The sequence below is a fragment of the Protopterus annectens genome, chromosome 11.part0 (assembly GCF_019279795.1).
Source record: "Protopterus annectens isolate FY-2018-M chromosome 11.part0, PAN1.0, whole genome shotgun sequence".
In the NCBI taxonomy this organism is placed as follows: Eukaryota; Metazoa; Chordata; order Ceratodontiformes; family Protopteridae; genus Protopterus; species Protopterus annectens.
Window position 1 is genome coordinate 1,419,507,425 of NC_056745.1, and position 26,669 is coordinate 1,419,534,093.

Consider the following 26,669-nt stretch of genomic DNA (forward strand, 5'->3'; position numbering starts at 1 on the left):
ATAAGGCAGCTGTTTAATCTCAGCCTTACCACAGGATACGTGCCCAAGGAGTGGCGTACGGCAACTGCGGTCCCACTCCACAAAGGCGGTGCCTCTACGGACCCTGGTAATTACCGCCCCATAAGCTTAACAAGTCTAGTCTGCAAAGCTATGGAGAGGATCATAATGGAGCTCATAAACAAAGATATAGGGGACTTGCAGACATTGGACCCGACCCAGTTTGGCTTGGTCAAGGGCAGATCATGCCTTTTGAACTTGGTCGACTTCTTCGAAACAGTCACCAAGGCCATTGATGAAGGAAAGGCAGTCCATACAGCCTACCTTGACCTTGCAAAGGCCTTCGACACAATACCCCACTCGGGTATTGTAGAAAAACTTACCAGCTTAAATGTAAACCCATATGTCACAAGATGGGTTGCAAACTGGCTTAAGGACAGAACCCACAGGGTTAGAGTTGCTGGCGCTATGTCAGACTCCAAGCCGGTCACAAGTGGTGTCCCACAGAGCTCAGTCCTTGGCCCCCTATTGTTCGGCATCTACTTCTCAGAAGTACAGGCCAACATGGGAGGACTTTGGCTGACAAAGTTTGCAGACGACTGCAAACTGGGCGCCATACAGGAAAGTGCATCGGACACGGATATCCTTCAGAAGGGACTCACGGAAACAGATAGCTGGTGCCAGAGCCATGGCCTGAAGTTAAATGCCAAAAAATGTATAGTCATACCCTTCGGGAAAAACAAGGTAACCCCAAGCTACCATATAGGTGGCAATCCACTAAGCACAGAAGAGGTTATCAGGGACCTGGGGACCCAGGTTGACAGTGGCCTTTCTTTTGACACTCACGTTGCTAAAGTGGTTAGAAAGACCTTCTACATTGCCCACCTGATCATGAAGGGATTCACATCCAGATCTAGTGAGGTCATTGTTCCCCTGTACTCTTCACTTATCAGACCAATGATCGAGTACAATGCCCCATTCGGGATGTATCTCACCCGACATCTGCAGCAATTGGAGAGACCCCAAAAGTTCCTCACCAAAAGGATAAAGGGACTCCAAAATCTGTCATATGCTGCCAGATTGAAGAAACTCCAGCTCTATTCAGTTGCATACCATCTGCTCAGAGGTGACATGTGCCTGACATACAAGGCCATGTCCAACCCGGAATTAATGGACATGCTCCACCTCAAAAAATTCAAATCCACCAAAACCACTAGAGCAAGCAATTTAAACCTTAGCATGGATATAAATAGGACGTGCTGGAGGGATAGATTTATCACTCAGAGACTCCCTATGCTGTGGAATAAAATCCCGGTCCATGTGAGGCAGAGCACCTCGCTGGCTCTGCTCAAGAGAAATCTTGACCTGTGGATGGGAGATCGTAGGTTTATCCCGGGAATCATCTCTGTGTCACTGCTGGACAGAGGCACAACAAACTAATGGGCACAGTATTTTTTCATATAAGGGGTGGCGTAAGCCACAAAAATTTGGGCTAGGCTTATAAATGCCTTAGGGCAGATAGCCTAGTATAAACCTATGAACCTATGAACCTATGCTCAAACTTGTATCTAGCATACGCCTCATCCTGTTTTATGCTATTTTCCACCTGGTCAAATTCCTCACCAAACCGTCCATGTCCTTAGTATTATATATGATTAAAACTTTGAGAAACTCACAGTCATGTCATTTAAATAAACTTCAATACACAGAGCGGAATTCGCAACTAAGCCTGTGGGGTATCCCCATAATCTTAAACCCTTTGGTATAATATTATTACTTAAACATTCCTTCAGACAAGCATTTTCAAGCTATAATTTTTTGAACTTAATGCAGCTTATAATCAAAGTTATTCGATTTCTCACGCATACTGTCATTAAATGTTTGCTGAGCAGGGGAATAACCAGAAAAATCGAGGTTCCTATTAAACCAGTCCCTAAAAGCAGGGGCCTCCCAATGTTGCCTTAACCATAGATTATTATGACTACTTAACGAAATATAACAATGGGGTGCTGCATTTGCACCTAAAACAGACATACCAGCAGTTCTTGCCATTTGCTCAGCTTGGTATCCACAAGTCTGCTGTTGCTACAATCCTATCAATAAGCCACTTTGCTGCCACTGGTATGGTGGAATTGAATTTTCTTCAGAGCCAGTTTTATGCATTTGCAGAATTATTAGTGTCATTCATCTCCCAAACATGTTGTGCTTGCAGAATTATAAATGTCATTCACCTCCCAAACAGGTTGCGTTTGCATAGCACATAAAGACGAATGCAAGCCATCCTCTCTTTGCGTAACCTGCTCAATAAGAGCTGTTAAAGTTAAGAAGAGTCATTTCATTTTCCCACTGGGAAAACAAGGCCTGTGATAATCCTTGCTGCTCCTGCTGTTCAGCTTGCATTGCACTGCAATCCACAAACTATGAATACACTGAACAGACAAACCAATGAAAAACTGCTGAAAACAAATAAATAACACAAAGCAGAAAACTGGATATATACAGACCCCAATTGTATTATTAGCACTTTCATTTAAACATTGCCAAACTTCTTCAGATCTAACTCAAAACTGCGTGCATCCACTTTTAAAACTTTTCCTTATCACATGACTCACCAGTCCCCACTAGGGTCACTAGATCTTAAAGATACTATGACCAAATATTCCATTAAAAACAATAAACTACATTGAAGCTGCTTTTTAAATACCAGAAGACATTACAAGAGTAGTACAACAAAAGAAGGTGCCGGACATTCATTCAGTACATGTATGTTATGATCATTTCCAGCAGTTAAATTATTACTTTATTATAAAAGCTTAAGAATCATTGTAGCTGTTTTTACCATTCCATTATAAAATTACTGTTAACATACTACAAAAAAACTGCCACTTTTTATAATTTATTTAAATAAATAAAAGTATAGCCCAATGTATAAATGAAAAACATACAAAAGCCAGATGAAAAGAACATAAAAAATATAAAAAACATATTATAAAAAATGTGCAAAAAAAGCATGCAAAGCAATACATCCAAAAGCATGAACCTCCCTCCCCCACATGTCTATGACAGTAATAATACTATGCTAGAAGTACTGTAGCTATCTATTCAAGGCTGTATGTTTAAGCACACTATTGACAGATGAATATTCATTCAGACCCAGCCATGCGTATGTATTAAGCATGATTTGCCATTTTAATGCTTTCTCTTCTAATTGCAAGGACCAAGGTCCACCCCTTGGGCTGACCAAACCTGACCACAAAAATAGATGTAGTACTTCTAGCATAGCATTTTTACTTTCATAGACAAGCAAGGGGGTTTCATGCCTTTGGATTTATTGGTTTGCATGCTTTTCTGTACATTTCTTATAATGGGTTTGTTATATTTTTATGTTCTTTTTATGTGGCTTTTATATGTTTTTCATGTACACATTGGGCTATACATTTATTTATTTATATAACTTATTAAAAGCGGCAGTTTTTTGCAGTATTTTAACAGTAATTTTATAATGAAATGGTAAAAGCAGCTACAATGATTCTTAAGCTTTTAAAATAAAGTAATTTAACTTCTGGAAATGTTCATAATATGACATGTACTGAATGAATGTCCGGCAACTTCTTTTGTTGTACTACTTTTGTAATGTCTTCTGCTATTTAAAAATCAGCTTCAAGGTAGTTTATTGTTTTTAATGGAATATTTGGTCATAGTATCTTTAACACCTATACTGAGCCAGAAGATATCGCAAATCTATTAGCTGATAAATTCAGCTCCAATTTTAACCCACTTTTTCCACCAGCCATCTCTCAAGGAAATGGCCCTAACCAAAGCTTCCCCCATCTATCACCAGGGAGCAGATCATCAAACACTCTCCAAGACCAAAAACACTGCACTGGGGTACCTGATAATATTCCAGTAAGCCTTCTTAATAGCAAGTACTATTCAGACTTCAAACAAGCTTCATGTCAAGATCAAGCGAGCTTTTGCCCTTCTGCTCCATGGGAGGTTTCTGTCCTCCCTGAGCTCGCCTTAGGACACCTGCATTACTCTTTGACAGGTGTACTGCCCCAGTCAAACTCCCCACCTGACACTGTCCCCAGGGCGGGTCGCGCCCGGGCGCTTGGAGCCAGAAGCGAGAGCCCCGGTGGGGCTCACCCCCCGCCTCACCGGGTAAGTGAAAAAACATCTTCAGGAAGATTAACTTTTTAAGAAACAAAATGAGAAATATTGCTCATAATGAGGCACACTTGAGAGGTTTGAGTGCAGCTGTTATCACTCTGTACAATGGTGGGCCATCCATGACCCAGGGCAATATTAACCTAAAAGCCTTATTAGTTTTATATGTAAGGCCATGAAAAGAATAATTAGGAACATGATAAATACTAATATAGGAAACCTTAAGACACTGGATTCAACCCAGTTTGGTTTCATCAAGGGTGGGTCATGCCTATTCAACCTGGTGGACTTCAAGAAGTTCATCAAAGCAATGGATGAGGGAAAAATGGTGCATAATGTTCAAAGCATCCAACACAATACCTCACTCAGGCATTGTAGAAAGCTCAAGAAATTAGGTATGAAACCCTACCTCACCTGCTGGATAGCCAGCTGGCTCACACATAGGACACAAGAAGTCAGGATAGGTAAGCTTACCTTTAAAAAAAGGCCAGTCACTAATAGAGTTTCCCAAGGCTCTATACTGGAGCCACTCCTTTTTAGCATATATTTAATGGCAAATGTCAAGGGTCTCCAGCTATCCAAGTCTGCAGATGATTGCAAACTAGAAATAGTTATAGAATCCTCCAAGACACTAACATCCTGCAATAAGGACTAACACAGACAAATGACTGGTGCCAAAGCCACATCTTAAAACTCAATGCTCTTTAATGTCTTCATCAATGATTTTCACTCTGCAATTCCAGACACTCAAATAGTGCAATATGCAGACGACTCCACTTTAGTCTGCTCAGCCCCTAGCCTTCCAGAGCTCCAGGCCAAGACCCAATTGGTCTTCACAACTACAGAGAATTGGATGCTTCAAAACCATCTCTCCCTTAATGCCAATAAATCCAATATCATTATTTTCTCCCCATCAAAAGCCCTCCCACTTGATAAGCACTCTTTCAAGATCATCAGCCTCACCCACTCCTCAATAGAAGTTGTACTTGAACCAAACTACTTGGTGTTACCATTGATGAATACCTGAAATTTAATACTCATATTCAACTAAACATAAAAAAACATCAAAAGCTTGGTATGCTTTATAGAAAAGCTCACTTTCTGTCATTAGCTACAAGACAAACCCTCACCTTCACCTTCCTTCTACCTTCTCTATTGTATGGTGCTCCTCTTCTAACCAACCTCACAGCTTCTATCTGCTCAAAACTAGAAAGTTGCTACAAGAAAATCGCCAAATTTGCTACTCATTCTACACTCCATTGCATCTCCCTCCATAGTCTTCAATGGCTAGAACTACCTAATCATCTTGAATACATTCAACTTACTACTGCCCACAAACTAATCTTTAAACCCACTGCTTGCCCTGCACTAACTAATATCTTGCCTTTCTACACTCCTCTCAGGCCCCTAAGATCAGCCCACCAAAATCTTTTTTCAGTACACAAACCTAAACAACCCCCTGGCCACCTTCTACTTTCTTATACTATAGCAAGGAAATGGAACTTGCTTCCTCCCTTGCTAAGAATCACAACAAACCCTGAATAATTCAAATCTCTACTCCATTCCCACCTCTCCCAAAACTGGAAATGTAATTGTATACTTTCTACCTAAATCCACTAATGTCACCTATTCATGATTCTCCCTCCTGCCCCTCTTCATCCAACTCTTTCTTCAGCTCCCCACCCTTAGCTTCTTTAACAATCTTCTCTCTGTATAAACTCTAAGTAAATACTCTTTATATCTTCACTTCCCTACTACCTATAATGCCTCTTCTTGCAACTGTATCTTTGACCACAAACGTAAAATGAATCTTCGTCTAATTGTTCTTTTTTCCTCCTCCTGGCATTTCTTCTCCTTTATTTCTTTGCACCACCTCGTTCCACAAATTTTCTTCTGATTTACTTCTTTTGCATTTCAAATGTATGTGTATTTCATTTTTGCTTTTTTCTGTGCTAACAATACAATAGTACAAAATTTTATTTTTTTGCTTGTTTGTAAATTGTTTGTGTGTGCAATTTGTTTGTAATATGGAGCTTTGGCTTTCGGGCCCAGTGGACATCCCCGGTTATCAAACTGGAAATAAATAAATAAATGTCAAGAAATGCATAATAGTTCCCTTTGGAAAGTCAGCTACTCTAGGAAATAGCCACATTGATAACATACTCCTAAAAGCAGAACCAGTAATCAGGGATTTGGGTATGTATGTAGATTATAACCTGGCTTTCAACCAAAAAGTGTCTAAGGTAGTAAGAAAATCATTCTATGTTGCTCATCTTATAATCTAGGTCCACAGACTTCATTATTCCACTCTAGTCCTCATCAGGCCCCTAATTAAATATAACACTTCCCACGGTGTGTACCTGACTAGGTACATGTAATAAGCAGAACATCCACAAAGGTTCCTCACAAAAAGAATTAGGGTGTAAACAGCATGTCCTATGCAGATTGATTGAAAATCCCTAGGTTTATTCATTGTTTCCTACAGGCTTTTAAAAAGTGATCTATGCCTGACTTACAAGGCATCCTTGAATCCCACTCTAATGGACCTTTTGTATGTCCACAAAATGAATAGCATCAGAATTACTCAGTTTAGAGATTTAAACTTTGCTTGCAACATAAACAGGAAACATTGGAAAGAAAAATGTGTCTCAGAAATGTCCCCCTGTCTGAAACAGGTTTCCCATCCATGTGAAACAGTGCTCTTCCCTAACCCTGTTCAAAATAAACCTGGACCAGTGGATGGGAAACCAGAAATACACCACAGGTCTAGCACCTGTATCTTTAATGGATGCAGGCAGCCTATAAATCTTGCCCTAGCTTACATATACCCATTAAAATAACCTTTATGGTGGGATACAATTTGGATGCTTGGCTAGGCGTATAAAGGCCCCAGTGGTCATTAGCCTAAAATATACCTATGAACCTATGGGGTGATTTTAGAGTAGTTCTAGATCCCTTGTTAAAAAGGCTCCCATCAAATTAAATTAGACTATCTAAAGTTTGGAGCTGTCGAAATTTTATTTATTGGAATCAGATCCAATTAAGATTTGGTGGGCCAGCCATCCCACACAAAGAGACCTTTACTTTGTGGGAGTGAAAGGTAGTATAGCTAGAAAAACTGACTACTGGATATTAAACTAAACCTTGGTTGGTAACATGATGAAAATCCAACATTGTTCTAGAGCAGTCACTGATCACAGTCTGGTATTGTTAGAGCTTTCTAGTTTAATTTCCTAAAATACTAAAATCTTTTGGTGGTTTCACCCACTAGTTCTTAAATATACTTAGTGGTCTAATCATTTTTGAGACTGGATTCCCAAATATTGAGGAAGGAATAGTTCTAGCAAAGAAGGTTGGTTGGCTGACTGGGAAAGATTTAAAACTCAGATTAAGTATTATATGATTTCCTATAAACAATACAACCAGAGAGGTAAACAACTCAGCCTGAGGTACTCAGAGGATGGACCAGAACAGGAAAGAGCAAGCATATAATTGGGGGTGCACTCATTTTATTTTAAGGGAAAATATTTAGCAAGTAAAGCATGAATACTATTCATTGCAGTATGGATGGATATAAGTGTGGCAAGGTTAGAGCTTTTTATTGGACAAAAGTGATCATTACTGCTACAAGATGTTTGGCCTGTAAGATCACTGAAAGACCGCGAGATTTCTATATTGAGGCTTTGACATTATAATGGCTATATTACTTACAATTTGACAGAAATTAATCATATAATGGCTGACCACTTGAAAGAAAAATATAAGTCTAGTTTAGTACACAATATAGACAAAACAAAAAGCTTTTTGGACCAGAGTAATTTTCCCAAGATTTCAAATCAACACATTGCTCTTATGCAACCGATTTCTGTAGTAGAAATTCACACTGTGACAGATGCGCCTGCCCTAGATACTCTGTGTTCTACCCCAGCTCACAGCAATTCTCCAACTTCAAGACACCAATCTCTTGTAATTTGTTTTTGAATCTAGAATTTAATATTAATATTGGTCAGATTTATGACTTCCAAGATGGCTGCACATTGATTAACAGCTTAATTTCAGTACTCCAAGTGTAAAAAAAGAAACTGAAAGCAACAGCCGGTGACACTGTCTGCTTAAGTAAAATTCTGTTACTGGCTAGTAAGTACACTGGATGCCACAAAGAAGAAATTTACACAACCTGAACGAAAATCAACCAGAAAAGGCGAACAGAACACTGTCTGGGAAGAATCCTGTAGCTGTTCATCAAAAAGCAGTTTGAGCATCAGTTTTGGTGCAAGAGATGGCTTCCAGTAATTTACAGGAAATAATAAATCAAATGTACTCAGAGGAGATTAAAATAAATGAAATACTGAAGGAGTGCATCAACTCAAATAACAAAAGGATGGAAAATAGAAGAAGGTTTAACTAGCTATTCAGATGAACTGATAAAAATGCAAAAATCAGTGTGAAGTGAAGTGAAGGAAAAGGCAGGTTAAGTATGAGATTTCTCAAGAAGTGTTGTTTCAAGAAAATGGTAGCGTTAGAAGATGGGTCTATATCATTTAATTGAAATCCATACTAGTCATACACTAATCAGCAAAATTCAATTCAGCGAACCCCGGACTTTTTCCCAAGGTTACAAAGCACTTGGCCATCACTGCAACCTTTCCCTTTTTGCCACTATAGTGTGATCTTGGAGTTGGTATATATATATATATATATATATATATATATATATATATATATATATAGTTAGGGGGTGGGAGGGCACAGCCCCCCCACTTGGGTAGGTTTGATTTAGTGTGGTGTATGTTCCAGAATGCTGGTGGATGAGTGGTTCCCAACCTCGGTAAAAAGTCTGGGATTCACTGAAATGAGTTTCGCTGATTAGTGTTTGATGAATACGTATTCCATGAATACATATTTAAATTACATGATATAGACCCTTCGAAGAGTGAGCATACAGAGAAAACCTGACATTTTTTGCAGTACCAGAGAAACTGAAAGGAACAGACTGTATTAATTTCATGAATGTACACATAAGCAACTCGGCTGATGTTCCACAGAAGGATTTGTTAATTAAAAGGGCACATTGAGGGTATGATCCAAACTCGACCATGAAAAAGCAGCCAAGACGTGCATTAGTAAACATGTAATCATGCCAGCAGAAAGAGTTGATCCTGACAAAATTGTGGCAGCAGAGAAAATTATTAAAAGCTGGTGACAGCAAAGTGTTTGTGAGAAATTATTATTTAATGTACACCAGGCAGAAGAGAAGCAAATGTATTCCAGCAATAAGGAAATATTGAAAGGCAACTGTGAGATTCAAGCTGCTGTATCCAGCTGTCTACATATTTTTTTCCTGAAGGATCAAAGACATTTTTGGATGCAAAACAGGCTAAAGAGTAAATAAAACAAGTTTATCCAACAAAAAGTGAGTCAGCAAACAGAAGGGGGCACTGCTTCTCATTCTTCCCACAATAAAGCTCATAGAGAAACGTTGCCAAATTCTAAAGGAAAATGCTTTTGATACAGACAAAAGCACAGGAGTTGACTAGAAGAATCAAGAGCATCATGGAATTGAAGCAGAGTCTGGTTTTGAGAGATGGAGGTGAATAGAAAGACGACCAGAAAAATTAAAATTAGTGAATAAATGGGAGACTAGTTAACTATGGCTTTGCCTAACTTATTTTACAAGGGTGAATGCCTATATTAATTCTCTTGACGTAAGCTAAAATGTTGTTTGTAAACAAGTAGGCAATGAAAAAGAAGACATAATGATGAAAGCCCTGAAAAATGTTAAGTTTATTACATTTGTAAAGATAGTAGTTTATTTTTTCCATAAGAAAATGTTCAGTGGGAGTCAAGAAGTTTGCAGCTGAAGGGAATTGTACATTCCATTCTTACTGAAATTTACAAATATTTATTGCTACTTTTACATGGAGACAAGCTGTCTGCAGGTGCAAGCAATTAGTTTTGAGAGTTCTAAGCATTTGTTTGAGGGCTGAAGGAAATGCAAAAGTTAAAGGTACAAAGGTAAGTAGTTAACTGAAAAATAAAGTTTCAAATTATAGGAAGTGAATAAGAAATAGCAGCCTCCCTAGCTTCCTTAATCTTTAATGCATTTAATAGGACAGTGTACAGTTTAATTTTACTTAAAAAGAGCCAGAAAAGTTTTTCTTAGGACTAAAGCTTAATGTTTTCTGAAAGCATAAAAACTGATTTTCACATATGGGAGAGGAATAAGATAATAAAAGAATAGACAGCAATCAGTGTGTAAGTGGGAACATAGGTTATAGCATGCACTTTAGCATGGGTAATTTTCATTTTTGGTTAGGTAATACCTGTGGGCGTAGCTGTTGATTTGAGACAACTGTTCTTATCTGGAGTATTAAACTTCATTTTTTGAAGTGTGTATTTGTTCTAAGTTAATAGCAGATGGGGCTATTACAAAAATGTTTTCTTGCTTTTATTTTATTTTTGAGAGTTGTCATTTAAACAAAAAGCATTGAAAATGTGACATTGGTTCAAATGGAGATTAGAAGAAACAACTATATAAAAGATCAGCCTGCTAAACAATGTTTGTATGTAACACAGACGTTGGAAATATATGTTCAAAAAAACAATCAGGTATAATAGGTGGGAACAACAGCTTTTATTATAATGGCTATGCTATCCATATTATCCTGCAACATAAATGCCCTTACGGGTATAGACAAAAAGGAAATAGTATTGAATTACATTAAAAAAAATGCAGAGTATAAATGGTGATGGTGCAGGAGAAACATTTGGAAAGTAATGAGCAGGTGAATTTGACAAAGAAAGGATTTCAGGTGGATACTCAGCAAAATACAGAGGGGCTATAATAGTTAAAAAAGAGGGAAAAAGGCAATAATTGTAGATTTGTGGTAGCAGGGGACTACTTACAAAGGAGGAGGATTCCACTGGCATGTATTTATATTCCACCAAACATTGCTATTAGAGAACCTAAGAAAATTTGGGGAGAAATAATTAACTTTCAGCAGGGAATAGTGTTGGAATGGAACTGATTTGCAACAGTGAGGATGTATTGGGGGACCTAGAAGGGAAAATATAACAAAAGAGGGTAGATTTTTGAAAGAAAAAGAAATATGAAAATACTTAGGATAGAAGATGTGAATTCCAGTAGTAGAAACTCTGACAAAATGTACACATTATTACCCAAGGTACAATAACTAGGCTAGACTAGATAGAATTATATTTCACAGGAACATTTCTGTTTAATTGAAAGCTTCTACACATATCCAATAATTACTTTAGATCTTACAGCTATAAAAACTAAAATACAGGGTAATGAAGTAAAAGTGAGTCACTAGTGCTTTCCTACCTACCTGTTAAAAAGAGAGGAATTTAAGGAATGGGCTGTGGAAATTATTCAAGAGTTAATAGGGAAACTAGAAATAGCTTCAGAATTCATAGCTAGTGAGCGGGATAAAATGAAAATGGAGATTAAAAATAGGACAGACATAAAAGAGAAAGGGATATGGTTAAGAAGTAATACGAATTATCTAGAGGGGCTGACAATGGTTAAAGTATTGTGGAATAAGGACAATCCCGCAGAACAAGAAGAGGCACAAATACAAAATGCTAATAAGAAAATAAGGGAGTATCGGAATAACATGCATGAGTTTAGAAAGACTGCTGTTAAGAAACTATTTTTGATAACTCCAGAGCACAATAACTTTTAGCACAGTGACTTAAGGAACATAAAGCAGAAAAGGTTTGTCACCAATCTTATGAGCTTAAAACAAGAAAAATAACCAGAAATCCTGTAGAGGTATTAGAGATACTCCAGAAATGTTATGAAAATGTGTATAAAACTCAGAAACATGAGAATCAAAACAGAGCACAAATGGAAATATTTATAAAATAATTATGTCAAGGTTAGAGGTACATGAGGCTCAACAACCAACAGTTAAGACAGGAGGAGCTAAGATAAAAATGGTGATGTATAATCAATCTTCAGAAAAGTCTCCAGGAACATAAGGTACACCTGTGAAAGTCTGGAAGTTAGAAAGATCTGGAGGATTTTAACAGTATTTTAAAATGACAGGAAGCAGAAATGTCTTAGAAGAAAATTGGGAGGCTGTACAGCCTAACGATGGTAATGACCCGTCAGACTCAGCTTCATATAGACTCTTTTCAATGTTAAACCATAATTATAAAGTGTTTATTTATGTCTGTTAGCTAAACAAATGGCAAAGCTGTTGCCAAAATTGATAGGTATGAATCAGTGTGGTTTTGGGGAGTGGAGGCAAACATTGGACAACATTATGAAACGATTATCTAGAGGGAAGCAAAATGTAAAGAAATATCACTGTTGTTGATGGATTTTGATGCAGACAAAGCATTCAACAGAATAAGCTTGGATTTTATGAGTAGGGCAATCATTCCTTGATACAATAATAAGATTACTTAGGAGAGTATATGAAGGATCAGAAGCAATAATTATAGTGAAAAGGTTCAGCTTTGATAAATTGCATTTTAACAGGGTAACCAGGCAGAGGTGTCCTTTTCCCTTTGTTATTTCATTTATATGCAGAGCCACTGGCATAAAAAATAAGAGACTCAGAAATTCAAGGATATAATTGGCATGGTAATTGAGAAAAGTTGGCTTTATTTGTAGATGATATTATTTTGTACTTAATAAAGCCAGAAAAGGAAGTCTCAGTGCTGTGGAACACTTTGAGACAGTTTCAAGTCTTTTCTGGATAAAAAATGAATGAAGTTAAAAGAAAGGGAATAGCTGTAAATTATGAACCCACACATAAATTGGTTCAGCAATACCTATATTTATGGGGACATGATAAGATGAAGTATTTAGGATCATGGGCTAAAAAGGCTTCTGTTATGGCAGCTAAAGATACGTGGGAACAGACTAAATAAAATATAATACAAAAACTAAAAAACGGAAAGTTCTTGTTTATGGATGCAGATAATAAGATGCAAGCAGTGAAAATGTTTTTAGTCCTTTTAGTTTTATACACAGGCCAGGCATATTTTATATGCACAAGAGAAGCTGCAGGCAATAATTAATATAAAGTGTTGAAGGAATTTATCTAGGAGGGGAAAGGGCAAGAGTTAAGTGGGATAAGTTGATCCTTCCAATAGAACAAGGTAATTTGAAGGTATATTGTAAAGCTACATAAAAAAGCAGAAAGTTATAATGCAAAATGGAAAGAGATGATGATAAAAAAAAAGCTGTAAGTTCAAGAAATAAGAGAGAGAGTAGGATTTTGGATGCATATCCTTAAGGAGAATAATAACCATACAGAATATTGTTATATTCATAAATTAGAAGAAATTATTAGACAGCATTAGATTGGAATAAGGAAATGTTGCCAATAGGAATGGACAGCAATAGGGGTATAGAAAACAGGCAAAGGGGGCTGGAATTTAGTGGAATAAACTGGCAAAAGAACCAAGATATTGGGAACAAATAACTATAGAGAGGAAAGGTAATAGAGTGGGATGAGGCCAAAAGACATTTGGATTGCAGGCTTGAAACTGCCTTCTCTACCAAGGATTCATATCAGCGTATACGCAAACAGAAAGGGATTGGGGAATATTAAGTGCAAGACCTACTCTGGTTGAGCTTTCAGTTGAATCTAGAAGAGAAGCTGCAGTTAAAAAAGCTATAATTAGTAGGGCATATGAAATATCACATGATAACTATAAAAATCAATCAGAGGACGTTAGAAAAGACTGGGAGGAGAGACTTGAAAACTAATTTACAAAAGAACAGTGGGTGTACATATTTATGACTCCCAAGTATCCAACAAAGTCCAGGTGGTTTAGGATCTTTGCTTATAAGTGTTTACATAGGTACTTTTATACCCCAAGCAGACTTCAAATAATTTTTCCTCAGGTAAGGTGTGATAGGGAAGAAAGAGGTAACTGGGAGCATACATTTTGGGACTTTAATGACTTGGCAGAGTTTAAAAATCCCCTGCAGAGTACTCTGTCAGAAATACTGGGTGAGCAAATGGCTTTAACTAAGGAAAGTACTCCTTTGATCAGGGACACAGGATATGAATTGGTTTACCTTTGAAACATTGAAAGTTGGCTTTACGAACAGCCAGTTGGGCGAACCGTAAAGCCGAATTCGGACTGTCGAAACGTCTCTGAATTTCAAAACTCAGCAAATCGAACAGCAGATTCACTGAGTTTCAAACTCAGATGTCAAACACACACTGTAATGCAGGGGGGCAACCCCTGCACACACCCCCACTTTAATATTCCAACACCAAGGTCGCACTACAGTGGGGAATGGACCCATTTCCCAATCCCCACTATAGTGCACTCCACACCCAAAATGCCGAATCTGCAATGAGCGAATGTCAATGTGCATTCGCTCATTGCACATTCGATGCATTTTTTTCAATCATCCGCAAACTTGAAAACATACTTATGCACAACTGTCTTTCGACAAGTTGCGTTTCAATATTTCAAAGCTAAACCTATGAATTGTGTAGACCTAGTAAGGTGCCTTATTAAGTTTAAATCTGTTAGCTGTCAAAAAAGCAGTTACTAGAAAATGGAAATCAAAGTCTAAACCAACTGTATTTGAAGAACTGAATATTATAAAAGAAATTAAAGAAGTAGAAGATGGATTTTTAGAAAAAGAGAAGGAGCAAATTCCATAGAAATAAATGGACATTGTGGGAATAATGCATGCAGAATAATGGTCAGGAGGAGGACTAAGGTTTAAAGGAAGGTGGAATTCGAAAATTTATATAATGTTGAACTGATTATAGGTAAAAGAAAAGATGTGTGATGTATAATGTATGTAAATGGAAAAAAATGTTAATATGCTTTGTTTTCTTTTCTGTTAATGTATATTTGCCTATGTCTTAAGTGATAGTTTAATAAAGGTGTTTAAAATAAAAACATTTTTACAGATTATTAAAATACACGAGTAAATATAATCTGCATATTGTATAGTAGAAATTAGGCATTCAACACATAACCTAAATGCAGATTATAAACAATTTCAGAAAGAATACAATCATTACATACATTAATTAAAACAATTATTTGAAAGTGTGGTGTTACACTTCTTGTCATATTTCTATTACTCCAGAAACAGAAGCACTTTTTTGAAAGTGATCAGTACACATAAATTAAAATAATTCCTGGGATACAGAGACACTTAGCATAATGCAGAAGCCTTAACTCAAAAAGTTTTTGCACCACAGTAAGCCTTTCTGATTCATAGGTCAATCTATGATAGAGTTTTTTCCCTTTTCGAGGCCTCAGCACAGACGGTGGTCTCATGGGCAAAGATTCATGCCAATGCAGCAGTCTGGTAGAGCGGCTAGTGCTAATTTTCAATGTGCTCTCCTTAATCCTAATTTCCTCAGTCCATAAAATGTTATTCTTGCTGGAAAAAATGGCCATTGCCAAAACATGGTGGTCACCCATTCACTCTTATGGGAGTCCAGTAGGTTGTACATTAAGAGTGTGTGTGTGTGTGTGTGTGTGTGTGTGTGTGTGTGTGTGTGTGTGTGTGTGTGTGTGTGTGTGTGTGTGTGTGTATGTGTGTGTGTGTGTGCATGTGTGAACATATGTGTGCCTGCCTTTAGGAACATGAAAGAGGTTGTATGAATATGTATATATGTGTATGTGCACGTGCATGTGTGTGTGTGTGTGTGTGTGTGTGTGCGCACATGTAGGGGGTGCATTTGCTAGTGTGATGTATAGGTCATTAGGAAGAACACTAGTGCAGTCGGGTGTAACGGCAATAGTGTTCAATTCAGAGACATGGTAATAAGCCAATAACGAGGTCTTTCTCTTTGTGGCCATACATATCTCTGAATCACATTTACTCACCATCATGCTACTTGACCAAACCACCCTGAGCAATTAGCCTGATTGGTAAAGATTTTAATTATGTAGCTTGCCAAATAATTGCAGAAAACTCAATGGAATGGTGGTTTGCTTAACAGTCAACTACTATTTAAAAAACATACTGTGGCAGAGCAAAGCCAATTTTCTTTATGTATCCGTATGAGCAGAAAAGATTTAAAACCAAAGCAAAGTTACTGGAAGCTAATAGGTTTTACTTATAATAAATGCATGAAGTACATCTACCAGTACACCACTAATGTATTTGATTTTTCATACTGACACTTTATTTAGTCTAAAGCTGAAATACTGTAATGTATTAATTCATAAGGTTTCATTCATGTTTACAGTTAAAATGTAAACAGTGCATATATCATAAAACAGCAAATGCAAATATGATAGAATACCTTTTACTGAGTTTGAAAGCAAATCTTCATCTGTGTAATCACTAATGAACAAAAACGATAAGAAACAAATAATTGAAATCTTCAATATTTTCATCTCTGCAATATCTATAGTGAACAGATGTAAAGTATTCCTTTGTTACCTGTATTCTTTGGCAAATAACCTAATAGTGTTTAATATAGCATCTGTTCTTACATAGTCCAGAGGACTTCGATTTCTTTCATTCAAAGAATGTAGATCTGCACCTTCTTTCACCAGAAAGTATGCCAGGGCTTCCCCCACATACAGTGTCTTATCTTCTAGGAGACCTGTGTCACTGAGCTGTGAAAAATGACAGTAGTACTCATTATTAATCATTTCATGGAAGCACTATCATTTTTTTTTCAGAAAGCCTTATGTGTTAACCTCACAGCAAAAGTAATATGACAATTTATTTAATACACTAGTCTCTGGCAAACTTACTTTTGATGATGTTGCAGATCCAAGTTGCTCAGGAGTTAGCCCTTCTATGCTCCTTACTTGCCACTGCAGAGTGGGGTTCAAGTGTAAGATGTGCAGTACAGTCTAGCCCCTTGGTTTGACAAAAGTGTTTCTACTCTTAACAGCTTAGAACATCAGTGATACCAACAGTTAACAGAGATACTCCCACCTGTCCAACCTGAGTGTTAATCACGGTTTCACGTTCACTGTGTGTACCCATTTCTTAATGCATACTTCAGCCTGTGTGGTATTTATTTTTTCTTGTTCTTTGTGTGCATCCATTCCAGCATGTATACTTCAGCCTGTGTGTTAACCATTGTTTCATGTTCTCCGTGTGCAACCATTGTAGCATGTCTCATTCACCACATGTGCTAATCACTGTTTCATGTTCTCATTGTGTACTCATTGTAGCACGTGTCCTTCACCATGGGTTAACCATTGTTTCATGTTCTCCATGTGCACCCATTGTAGCATGTGTCCTTCACCACATCTGCTAATCGCTGTTTCATGTTGTTTGTGTGTACTCATTGTAGAATGTGTGCTTCACCATGGGTTAAGGATCCTCGGCTCAGACACGGCCGATAGCAAAACTCAAGGTTTGCCAGTAGCTCGAGACCAAGCTTATCCCACAATGCACTGCAGGAATTACCTCAGATCTTGTTTGCTGTGAGTAACAGTATATACGTTTATATATATATATATATATATATATATATATATATATATATATATATATATATACACAAACATATACATACCCTTTTATGTATTTCTACCAAGAACACATCCCAAAGGGGAAGAAGAAATATTGAATAACCAGGATGGTACTAGCCTCTAAGTCAAGTCAGCCAGGAGGGGGAAGGAGGGAGGGACGTGAGAATAAAGGCAAGATAAACAACTCGCATGGAACATTATGGTAAGTACATAACTTCTTTATGTGAAGTTGTTAAATCTCGCCGTTTATTCTCACTGATGGGTAGTATCCCTAGCACCCTCAACCCTGGGCGGCTCGTGGGAGTATGTTCTTCAGTACCATAGAACCAAAGGAAAACCTGTCCCTTGAAGCCGTATCTACTTTGTAATGCGTGATAAAGGTATGAGGCTTAGACCAAGTGGCTGCAGAGCAAATATTGTCAAGGGGCAATTTAGCTTGAAAAGCAGAAGACACAGAGATGGTTCGGGTAGAATGAGCCTTAGGTTTGTGTGTCAATGGCATGCTTGCATTTTCATAAACAAAGGATATACAATCGGATAACCATTTAGCTAAGGTGGTTTTAGCCACTGGATTGCCTTTTCTTACTTCTGAGAAGGATACAAAAAGTCGGTCTGATTTTCTAATATCCTTAGTTCTGTCAAGATAAAATCTGAGCTGTCTATGGACATCAAGTTTGTGCAGCATGTATTCCAATTTGCTAGAGTGGTTGGGAAAAAAGACTGGCAGCTCAATGACCTGATTGATATTTGACTCAAAACAGACTTTAGGTAAAAATGACGGGTTTGTTCTGAGAGATACTCTATCAGCATGGAAAATCATGTAGGGTGGTCTGATAGATAATGCTTGAAGTTCTGACACTCTGCGGGCAGAAGTAATGGCCACAAGAAATATAGTTTTCCAGGATAAAAATTTGAGATCACAAGAAGATGCTGGTTCAAAAGGAGGAAGAATAATTTGAGACAGCATAACGTTTAAATTCCAGGGAGAATATGGAATTTTTATCGGAGGTATCATATGAAGAACGCCTTTAAAAAAAGTCTTAGATAATTTATGGCCCATAACATATGAGCCACCAAACCCAAGGTGAAAATTTGAGATGGCAGCTAACTGAACTCAAACTGTAGCAGCTGCTGCCCCTTCCTTAAAAATCTTTGTCAAGAATTCTAAAATAGAAGATAGCGGAGCTCAGAAAGGGTCAATGTTCTGCGTGTTGGCCCAGATTGAGAACCTTTTCCATTTACTGCCATATAATCTCCTGGTAGATGGCTTGTGAGAAGACAAGAGAATTTGTCTTGTATCTTCTGAAATTGAATGAAGCCTGGCAATTAGGGGAAGTGGATTAGCCAAGCAGTCAGTTTCAGGGACTGCAGTGAAGGATGAAGGTCCCCTGACAGGTGCGTCAGAAGGTCCGGAACTGGGTCCAGGATCCATGGATCTTCTAACAGATGATGGTGGAGAAATGGAAACCAAATCTGTCAAGGTCAGTAGGGGGCTATGAGTATAACAGTCCTTCCCAGCGATTTTGCTTTCTGTAAAAATCTGGGTATTAATGTGAAGGGATGGAAATGCATATAAAAGACCCGGGGGCCAATCATGTAAAAGTGCATCTCTCGGGGGATGACCGGGAGGTGGTATTAGGGCAAAGTAGTTTCTGCATTTTGAATTGATGTGGCTGGCAAAAAGGTCACAGCAAGGCTGGCCCCATTTGTGGAAAATCAACTCCGCAGCCTGTTGTTTGAGAGACCACTCGTTAGGGAGCAATATCGCCCTGCTTAGCTTGTCCGCTATCACGTTGGATTTCCCCAGGATGTGCGTTGCTAACAGAAAATGCTGGGATGACACAGCCCATTGCCAGACCCTGAGGGCGTCTCGACAAAGGGGGTAAGACTTGGCTCTGCCTTGCTTGTTCAAGTACCAGACTACTGACATGTTGTCCGTCTGAATTGCAATAGTTCCTAGAGGGAGAGAGTCCTGAAAGTACTGCAATGCCAGAAGCACTGCTATCAACTCTAGAACACTGATGTGCAGATGTGATTCTTGATCTGTCCATGTGCCTTGGGCAGTCTTTCCCTGAAAATGCCCCCGCCCCCACCCCCACCCTATCAGGGAAGCATCCATGGTCACAGTGGCTACTGGAGGGGGGAAGAACAAAGGGTCTTCTGATTGTGACATGAAGAGATGTCAACCACCACCGAAGGTCTCTCCTGCAAGAATCCATGACGAGAATCATGTGGTGCATCGATAGTTTCTGATAAGACCAAAGAGGAGCCATTGAAGAATCCGCATATGCATCCTTGTGAGTGGTATAGCCAGGATTGCTGCTGCCATCAAACCTAGCACCTTCAATACCTCTGCTGCTGTAGCTTTGTTCTTTGACACCAGTGAGCTGACATTTTGGCGGAGAAGAGAGACTCTTTCAGCAGGGAGACGTAGAGTGGTAGTTGAGGTATCTAACTCAGCTCCTATAAAAACAGTATGCTGCGATGGCGATAAGGCAGACTTTTCGAAGTTGATTGCAATGCCTAATTGATGGCAGAGTGTCAGAGTGTATTGTGTTGCCTGAGTCAATTGATGCCTGGTGGCAGCGGTGAGGAGCCAATCATCTAGGTATGGAAACACCTGGAATCCTAGACGTCTCAGGTGAGCCATGACCACTGCCATGCATTTGGTGAACACTCTGGGGGCTGTAGTGAGACCAAAGGGCAGGGCTGGAAACTGGTATGTGATAGTACACGTCCTTGAGATCTATGGAGCACATCCAATCGCCTTTCCCTAGGAAGGGAAGAATGGGCTGAAGCGTGACCATTCAGAACTTCTCTTTCTTTACGAACTGGTTGAGTCTGCTGAGGTCCAAGATAGGTCTCCAGTCCCCTGTTTTCTTTGGTACCAAAAAGAATCTTGAGTAAGTTCCGAATCCAACTTGGTCTACTGGGACTGGCTGGATGACTCTTTTTTCTAGCAATCTGTGGACCTCTACGATTGCTTGTTCTCTGAGATTGGGTGGAACATCTGGGATTCTCTTTACAGGAATGGGAGGGGAAGAGAACGGTATGAAATATCCTCTGGAAATGATGCTTTATACCCAAGTATCTGATGTTATGTTTAGCCAGGCTTCTGGGTACAAAGACAAGCGACCCCCGACTGCCTCCAGAGCCGAACAGTTGGGCGCTCTTTCAGGGGTGTTGGTAGGGTTGACCAGAGAACTGACCCCTGTCACCCTGTTGCTGTGGACCCCCTCTGCCGTGGGGGGTGGCGTCTTTCATTATCACCCCCTCTCCTCTGCCTCTAGAGGGGGTTTCTCCACATGTGTCCTGAAAGGCTCCCTGTGCTTTTCAGAACCACATTTTCCCTCCCCTAGGGCTCTTGGGGTAGGGCCAAGTAGGGGTCAAAAAATGGACTCCAACAGCAGATAAGGTCTTGCCTTCCTGCTCACACCTGGTTAAAGTTTCCTTTACTTTGGGCCCAAACAGTGATGAGACATCGAATGGGGTATTAATAAAGGAAGACTTAAAGGGTTCCACAAAGGAACAGAGATGCATCCAGGCTTGCCTTCAAAGAGCAATGCCAGAACTAGCTGCTCTACTCGAACCATCAGCTGCATATGTTATGAGATGCATGGACGAGTTTACCACTGAGTTTAGAGTAGCGAGCTGGGCGTTGACTTTGTTGGCCACTCCTGCAGCTACCGTACCCTGGAGGGCATCTCCTAGCTCTTTCAGGAGATCTCTCTGTAGTCTCGTAAAGTGGGTTAAGTAGTTCAGTGATCTCAGAGAAAAAGTCGCTGAACTAAATATGTGCTTCCCATATCTATCCATGACCCTAGAATCTCTGTTAGGGGGATGGATAGAGGTGGATGTCTCAGATACTTCCTTTTTGGTGGCTGCAGCTACCACCATGGCATCAACAGGCACTTCCTTTGTCAAAAATGGCTTGTCCACTGGGGCAGACATGAATTTATTGGGCTTACGAGGAACAGGTTCCATGGCCTCCGGTGACTCCACGCCTTATGAGAAATCAGTTCCATGAGCTCGTCATAAGGCAGAGACACCCAAGAAGTAGAAGGTTGAGACCCAAAAGCCTTCAAAAGCACGGACTCATCCTCAGTAGGGGTCTTGGACTGCCAATCGCCCCTCTGACTAAGGATCTCTAGTATCTTTGCAAAGGAGATATCCTCAGAGGGGGATCGAGGGGACCCTTCTGACCAATCTAAGTCCATGTCAGATGTCAAAGACTCCTGTGGGCAGTCTAAGTGTCTCCTCTTGCACAGTCTCTTCCTGGGCACCTCCTCAGTGGGGGGATCTGGGGAGGTCTAAGAAAAGTAGGGCATGCCCTGTGGGGGTACTTGAGGCTCGGGGTCTCTATGCTTAGAGGGACCGGTAGATGAATAAGCAGACACAGGAGCTTGAGGGGAGAGGGAAGGCTGAACCGATGCTGATGTCTTTGGAGACAAAACTCTCCTCATAGCATCGAAGGCACCATGGCTCCGACGAGAAGGAGTGGACAGACCCGAGAGTACCGTCTGATCCTCCTGCACCGAAACCCTGGGCTCCGATCCCATGGTAGGAGCCGAGTTCATCTAAGCCGAAGCCCGAGAGGAAGAGTCGGCACCGAGAAATCAGTTTTACTATCCTCCCTGGACCCGATGGGAGAGCGTCGGCTCCTAGAGTTCTCGATCGGCACCGATGACATCTGAGTAGATGGAGCCGATAACACCGGTGCGGGTATCAGCTCCAAAGGTTCAACAACCATCTGTTCAGTTTCCTTCGGCTCTGAGAGTCCAGTATGGCTCGGAGGAGGAGTAGACAAATCCGGTTCCATGGTCTTCAGCACCGACGAGCTGGTCGGGGCCGACAACAATTTGGCAAGTCCTGGTGCCTGTAAAAGCTTCTGCACTAGCCGATCCATGTCCAAATCTGAAAGGCTGAATGAGGACTTAGCTAAATGCACCGAAGGTGAAGAAGGAACTTCAGAGGCCTGCTCCAAAACTGAGAGCTGGCTCCGAATCAAAGGTACACTTGGTTCCGAGGTCTGTGGAACCGATGACCCTCCTCCTGAAATTTTTGCCTTTTTTGTCACTTTGTCTGAAGATCTGGATTTTGAGAATGTCGAGGACAAGCTAGCACCCTCATGGCTACTCAAAACCTCAGAAAAGGATTACTGTAGCAATCCCCTGTCTATTAGCTTCCACCTTCTCTCCAAGAGGACTCTTGAAGAAAAGGAATGGCAAATGCTGCAAGTGTCTTGGAGGTGTTTAGCCCCCAGACAGTAGACATATTGAATGTGTCCATCAGTGTCGGACATTTTCTGTCCACAATCTGGGCATTTTTTGAATCCCGATTTAGGATGGGATTTCTCCTTTTCATCCGACATAGTAACAAACAGTAAACTGAAAAAAAGAGTAAGACAGAAAAGTCCTTACTCACTTGTAAAGATCCACAAAACTACTAAGCCCAAACCGGGCACTAACTATAACAATATAATTACAGATTACAAATATAGGGCTGAGAGGCCCACAGAGAAGAACCCTGACTATTAGAAAGACTAATAAGAGTAAATAGGGCTAAAGGCCCACACAAACAAAAAAGCCAACAGGGCACTAACTATTTAAACTGTTTAAAACTACATAAACTATAGATTATATTAATAAACAACCTGATATTAACACACAACTATTTTAGTAACAAAAAGTAAAGTTTTTTTTTTATAAACTTGCTGTTATTTTTCCCACAAATGGTCCGAGCTAGCTGGATCACCGAGATCTCTCTTGCCGCGGCAAACTAGATCTGAGGTAATTCCAGCAGTGCATTGTGGGATAAGGGACTTGGTCTCGAGCTACTGGCAAACCTTGAGCTTTGCTATCGGCCGAACCCATCAGTGAGAATAAACGGCGAGATTTAACAACTTCACATTCATTGTTTCATGTTTTCTGTTCACCTATTCCAGTATGTGTAGTTCTGCTATTTGTTAGTGTTTCATTGTTATCAGTGTGCCCCGTTGTAGAATGTGTACTTCACTACATGTGCTAATCACCATTTCATGTTCTGTGTGTGTACTCACTGAGTCCTTCACCATGGGTTAACCATTTTTTCATAGTCACCCATTCTGGGTACATATGTACTTTGCCAAGTATGTTAATCATTATTTTATGGCCTCTGAACACACCAATTCCATTATGTGTACTTCATTCTGTGCGCTAATTTTGGTTTCATGTTCTTTGTGTGTATCTGTCCCAGCATGTGTTTTTTCTATGTCTATTAATCACTGTTTTGTGTTCTCTGTATGCACCTATTCCAGCATGTGTACTCTGCCACGTGTTAATCATTGTTTCATGTTCTGTGTACATACATTGCAGTAAATATACTTTGTGTGTATTAAACCCAGATACTTTGTGTACATACATTGCAGTAAATATACTTTGTGTGTATTATTTGTAGTTTCATGTTATCTTTGTGCACACATTGAAGTATATGTGCTTCTTGCTTGTGTTTCAAAGTTAGGTTCCTCCAGGGTAATAAAATATGCTGTTGCCTTTAATGTATTTTTTTTTCATTTTGTCTTTCCTCTCCATATGTAGCTAGTGAAATCTGCTCACATATCAGAGAATATTCATCTATCTGTAAATATTTCTGCTGCTGCTGAATTTAACAACCAGATCTCCCATGACTTTGCCAGTCTCTACAAGAAAAAAATACATCTGAACTTCTTTTGTTGCACCCAGCTCTAACAGCAAGGCTTTGTGTCGTATGCAGACATGCACTTCCCCCTTAATGACAGCATCTGGGTTTAAAACGAATATATTAAAGATTAATCACAGCCTAAAAGTTTCTGAAATCTAGGTTACACTGACATTCAGTTTCCTCCAGTCCTGCCAATACTGGCTTCAATTAATTTCTGGTCTAAAACAAGTTGCCTTGTTTATTCACTAGCCTATCTAGTTGAACATCAAATTCTTAGATAAAATGTAGGTGTAATCACACCCGTGGTACCCCCAAATACCTATTATGCTAATGAGAGTTGCACCATTTGGGTTACACTATCAGTAACATCATGCCATGCAGCAAGTAATTTTTGGATTTCTGGCCTACATTCTTTTAAAATTGCCATTGTAAGTAAGGCTGATTTTAGTTACTATCAGCATCACAACGGATATGATTTCTAACCATTCTGCTTCCTTACCAGCCTTTGTGCAGCTGCATTACTGCAGCTCCTCACAAATTAGTATTTCCACACATCACACTGTGCTTTATTACTTCTTTCAAAGGGTCACTATTGTTTTTTTCAAGGTCCTTCAATACCCAAGGATGCACATGCAGCTGGCTTCACTGCTTTGACATTTTTATTTAATTAACTTCATTCAAGAACATCTCCATCAAAGGATTTGTGTTTCTGCTGGGAAACTGATTGCTTCCGGTTACTATTTCTTAGGTAAAAACTAAGAGTGTGAACAGTACTTTTGCTTTCCGGCATTACTCCCTGCACAGTATCCTTTATTCGTTGTTAAATTAGTCCAACTCTGGACAAGCAAATCTTGTTTTCACTCTGTGATATCTTGAGCCTCCCTGTAATAAAGGCCCATGGGATATATGCAAATGACCCATTATGGGCATCAAGTGTTTCAGCTATATGGCTTCAGAATGCCCATGACTTATTAACTCATTACAGCCGAGTGACGTCTCCAGGCGTTTCTGCAGTTACCTCCTACTGCGCCTCTAGGCATCAAATATTGCCTGTTCATATTTGCATTAATAATTCCAAAACCATGTTACATACAAGGTATCAGAAAATTTTATCTTGAAGCATACATGATGGCAAACACAATTGTATTGATTTATCACCTCTGTCAATGGGTATTTGTTAAAAATATAAGGTGATAACTTCACTTTTTAAATGCTGAAGCCACTCCCATTGGGAGTTAAAGGTTCCAGCTCAAAAGAGCTCTACTGAAGGGAATGAGTTAAGCCTTTGTGGATGCATTCAGGCCAATGAAGCAAAACCCCACTAGCTCTGGATGTCCTTTTTACTTTTTGGTATGGATGTTAGTTGGATTATTTTGCAGGTACCTCAATAGTTATGGGAAAGACCTGGGTGTAAAGACCCTGTGTTTGTAAAGTACAGCCAAACAATCCAATTATGCTGTGCTGATACGGTCATAAGAAGGCGAAAACATGCAAGTCCACATCTAGTGGAAAAAGAAGGGAGCTCTATATCCTCAAAAAGTGGAATTTATCATATTTTTTCCTCACCTTGAAATTCATGTGCCCCCTTGTGTGTTTTCCATTGTTTCCTCTAACCACATGTCTTGCTGCTCTATATGCCCCCTCTTCCATCCTTTTTTATGCTGACTGTCATATAACTTTGGCCACCCCAGACACATTACTCAGACACCATGCATGAAGAACAGTTGCAAATCATGGTGAGCTCTGCCCCATTCACATGGCAGCACACAATCTATACAAGTGTTTAGCATTTGCTATAGTTGGGCAGCCCTCACGTCTTAACATCATATTCACACTTTCAGATATTTCATGGTCATGAGACCTTGCTTTCAGGAGTGTACAACGTTACATATCTATAATTAATAACATCTTTAGCTATACATGTATAATTAGTAACCTCCTTAGGTTATACATGCATAATTGTGCTTTCCTTAGGTTAAACATATTCATAGGTTGGTACTAGGCTATCAGTCCAAGGGCCTGTACAAGTCTAGCCATAACAATTCCCTGGCTATTTCTTCCCACAATACATACTTCCCTGGACCCCTGTCTAGCAGGGCATAAACAGCCCTTGCAGGTCTTGAACCCAGGACCCTGTACACTATAGTCACAATAGTTAACCACTATGCCATGACAGCTGTGTTGTCCTTGTTGTACTATCCTTAGGTTATACATGCATAATTAATACTGTCTTTAGGTTATATATGTATAATTAGTACCATCCTTAGGTTATACATCTATAATTAGGGGTGTCCTTAGGTTAGACTTGTATAATTAGTACTGTATTTAGGTTATACATGTATAATTAGCACCTTCCTTAGGTT

The 26,669-nt window shown here is 39.5% G+C and overlaps 1 protein-coding gene across 1 annotated transcript in view; it reads right to left on the minus strand.

Moving 5' to 3' along the window:
* LOC122815880 (E3 ubiquitin-protein ligase MIB2-like) overlaps positions 1–26,669 on the minus strand; it is a 782,860-nt gene that overhangs the window by 130,986 nt on the left and 625,205 nt on the right. The window contains exons 15-16 of the mRNA XM_044088707.1: positions 16,577–16,755; positions 16,437–16,477 (exon numbers count right to left, since the gene is read on the minus strand). Coding sequence (XP_043944642.1) covers positions 16,437–16,477; positions 16,577–16,755 — 220 coding nt within the window. The remainder of the gene's footprint in view (positions 1–16,436; positions 16,478–16,576; positions 16,756–26,669) is intronic.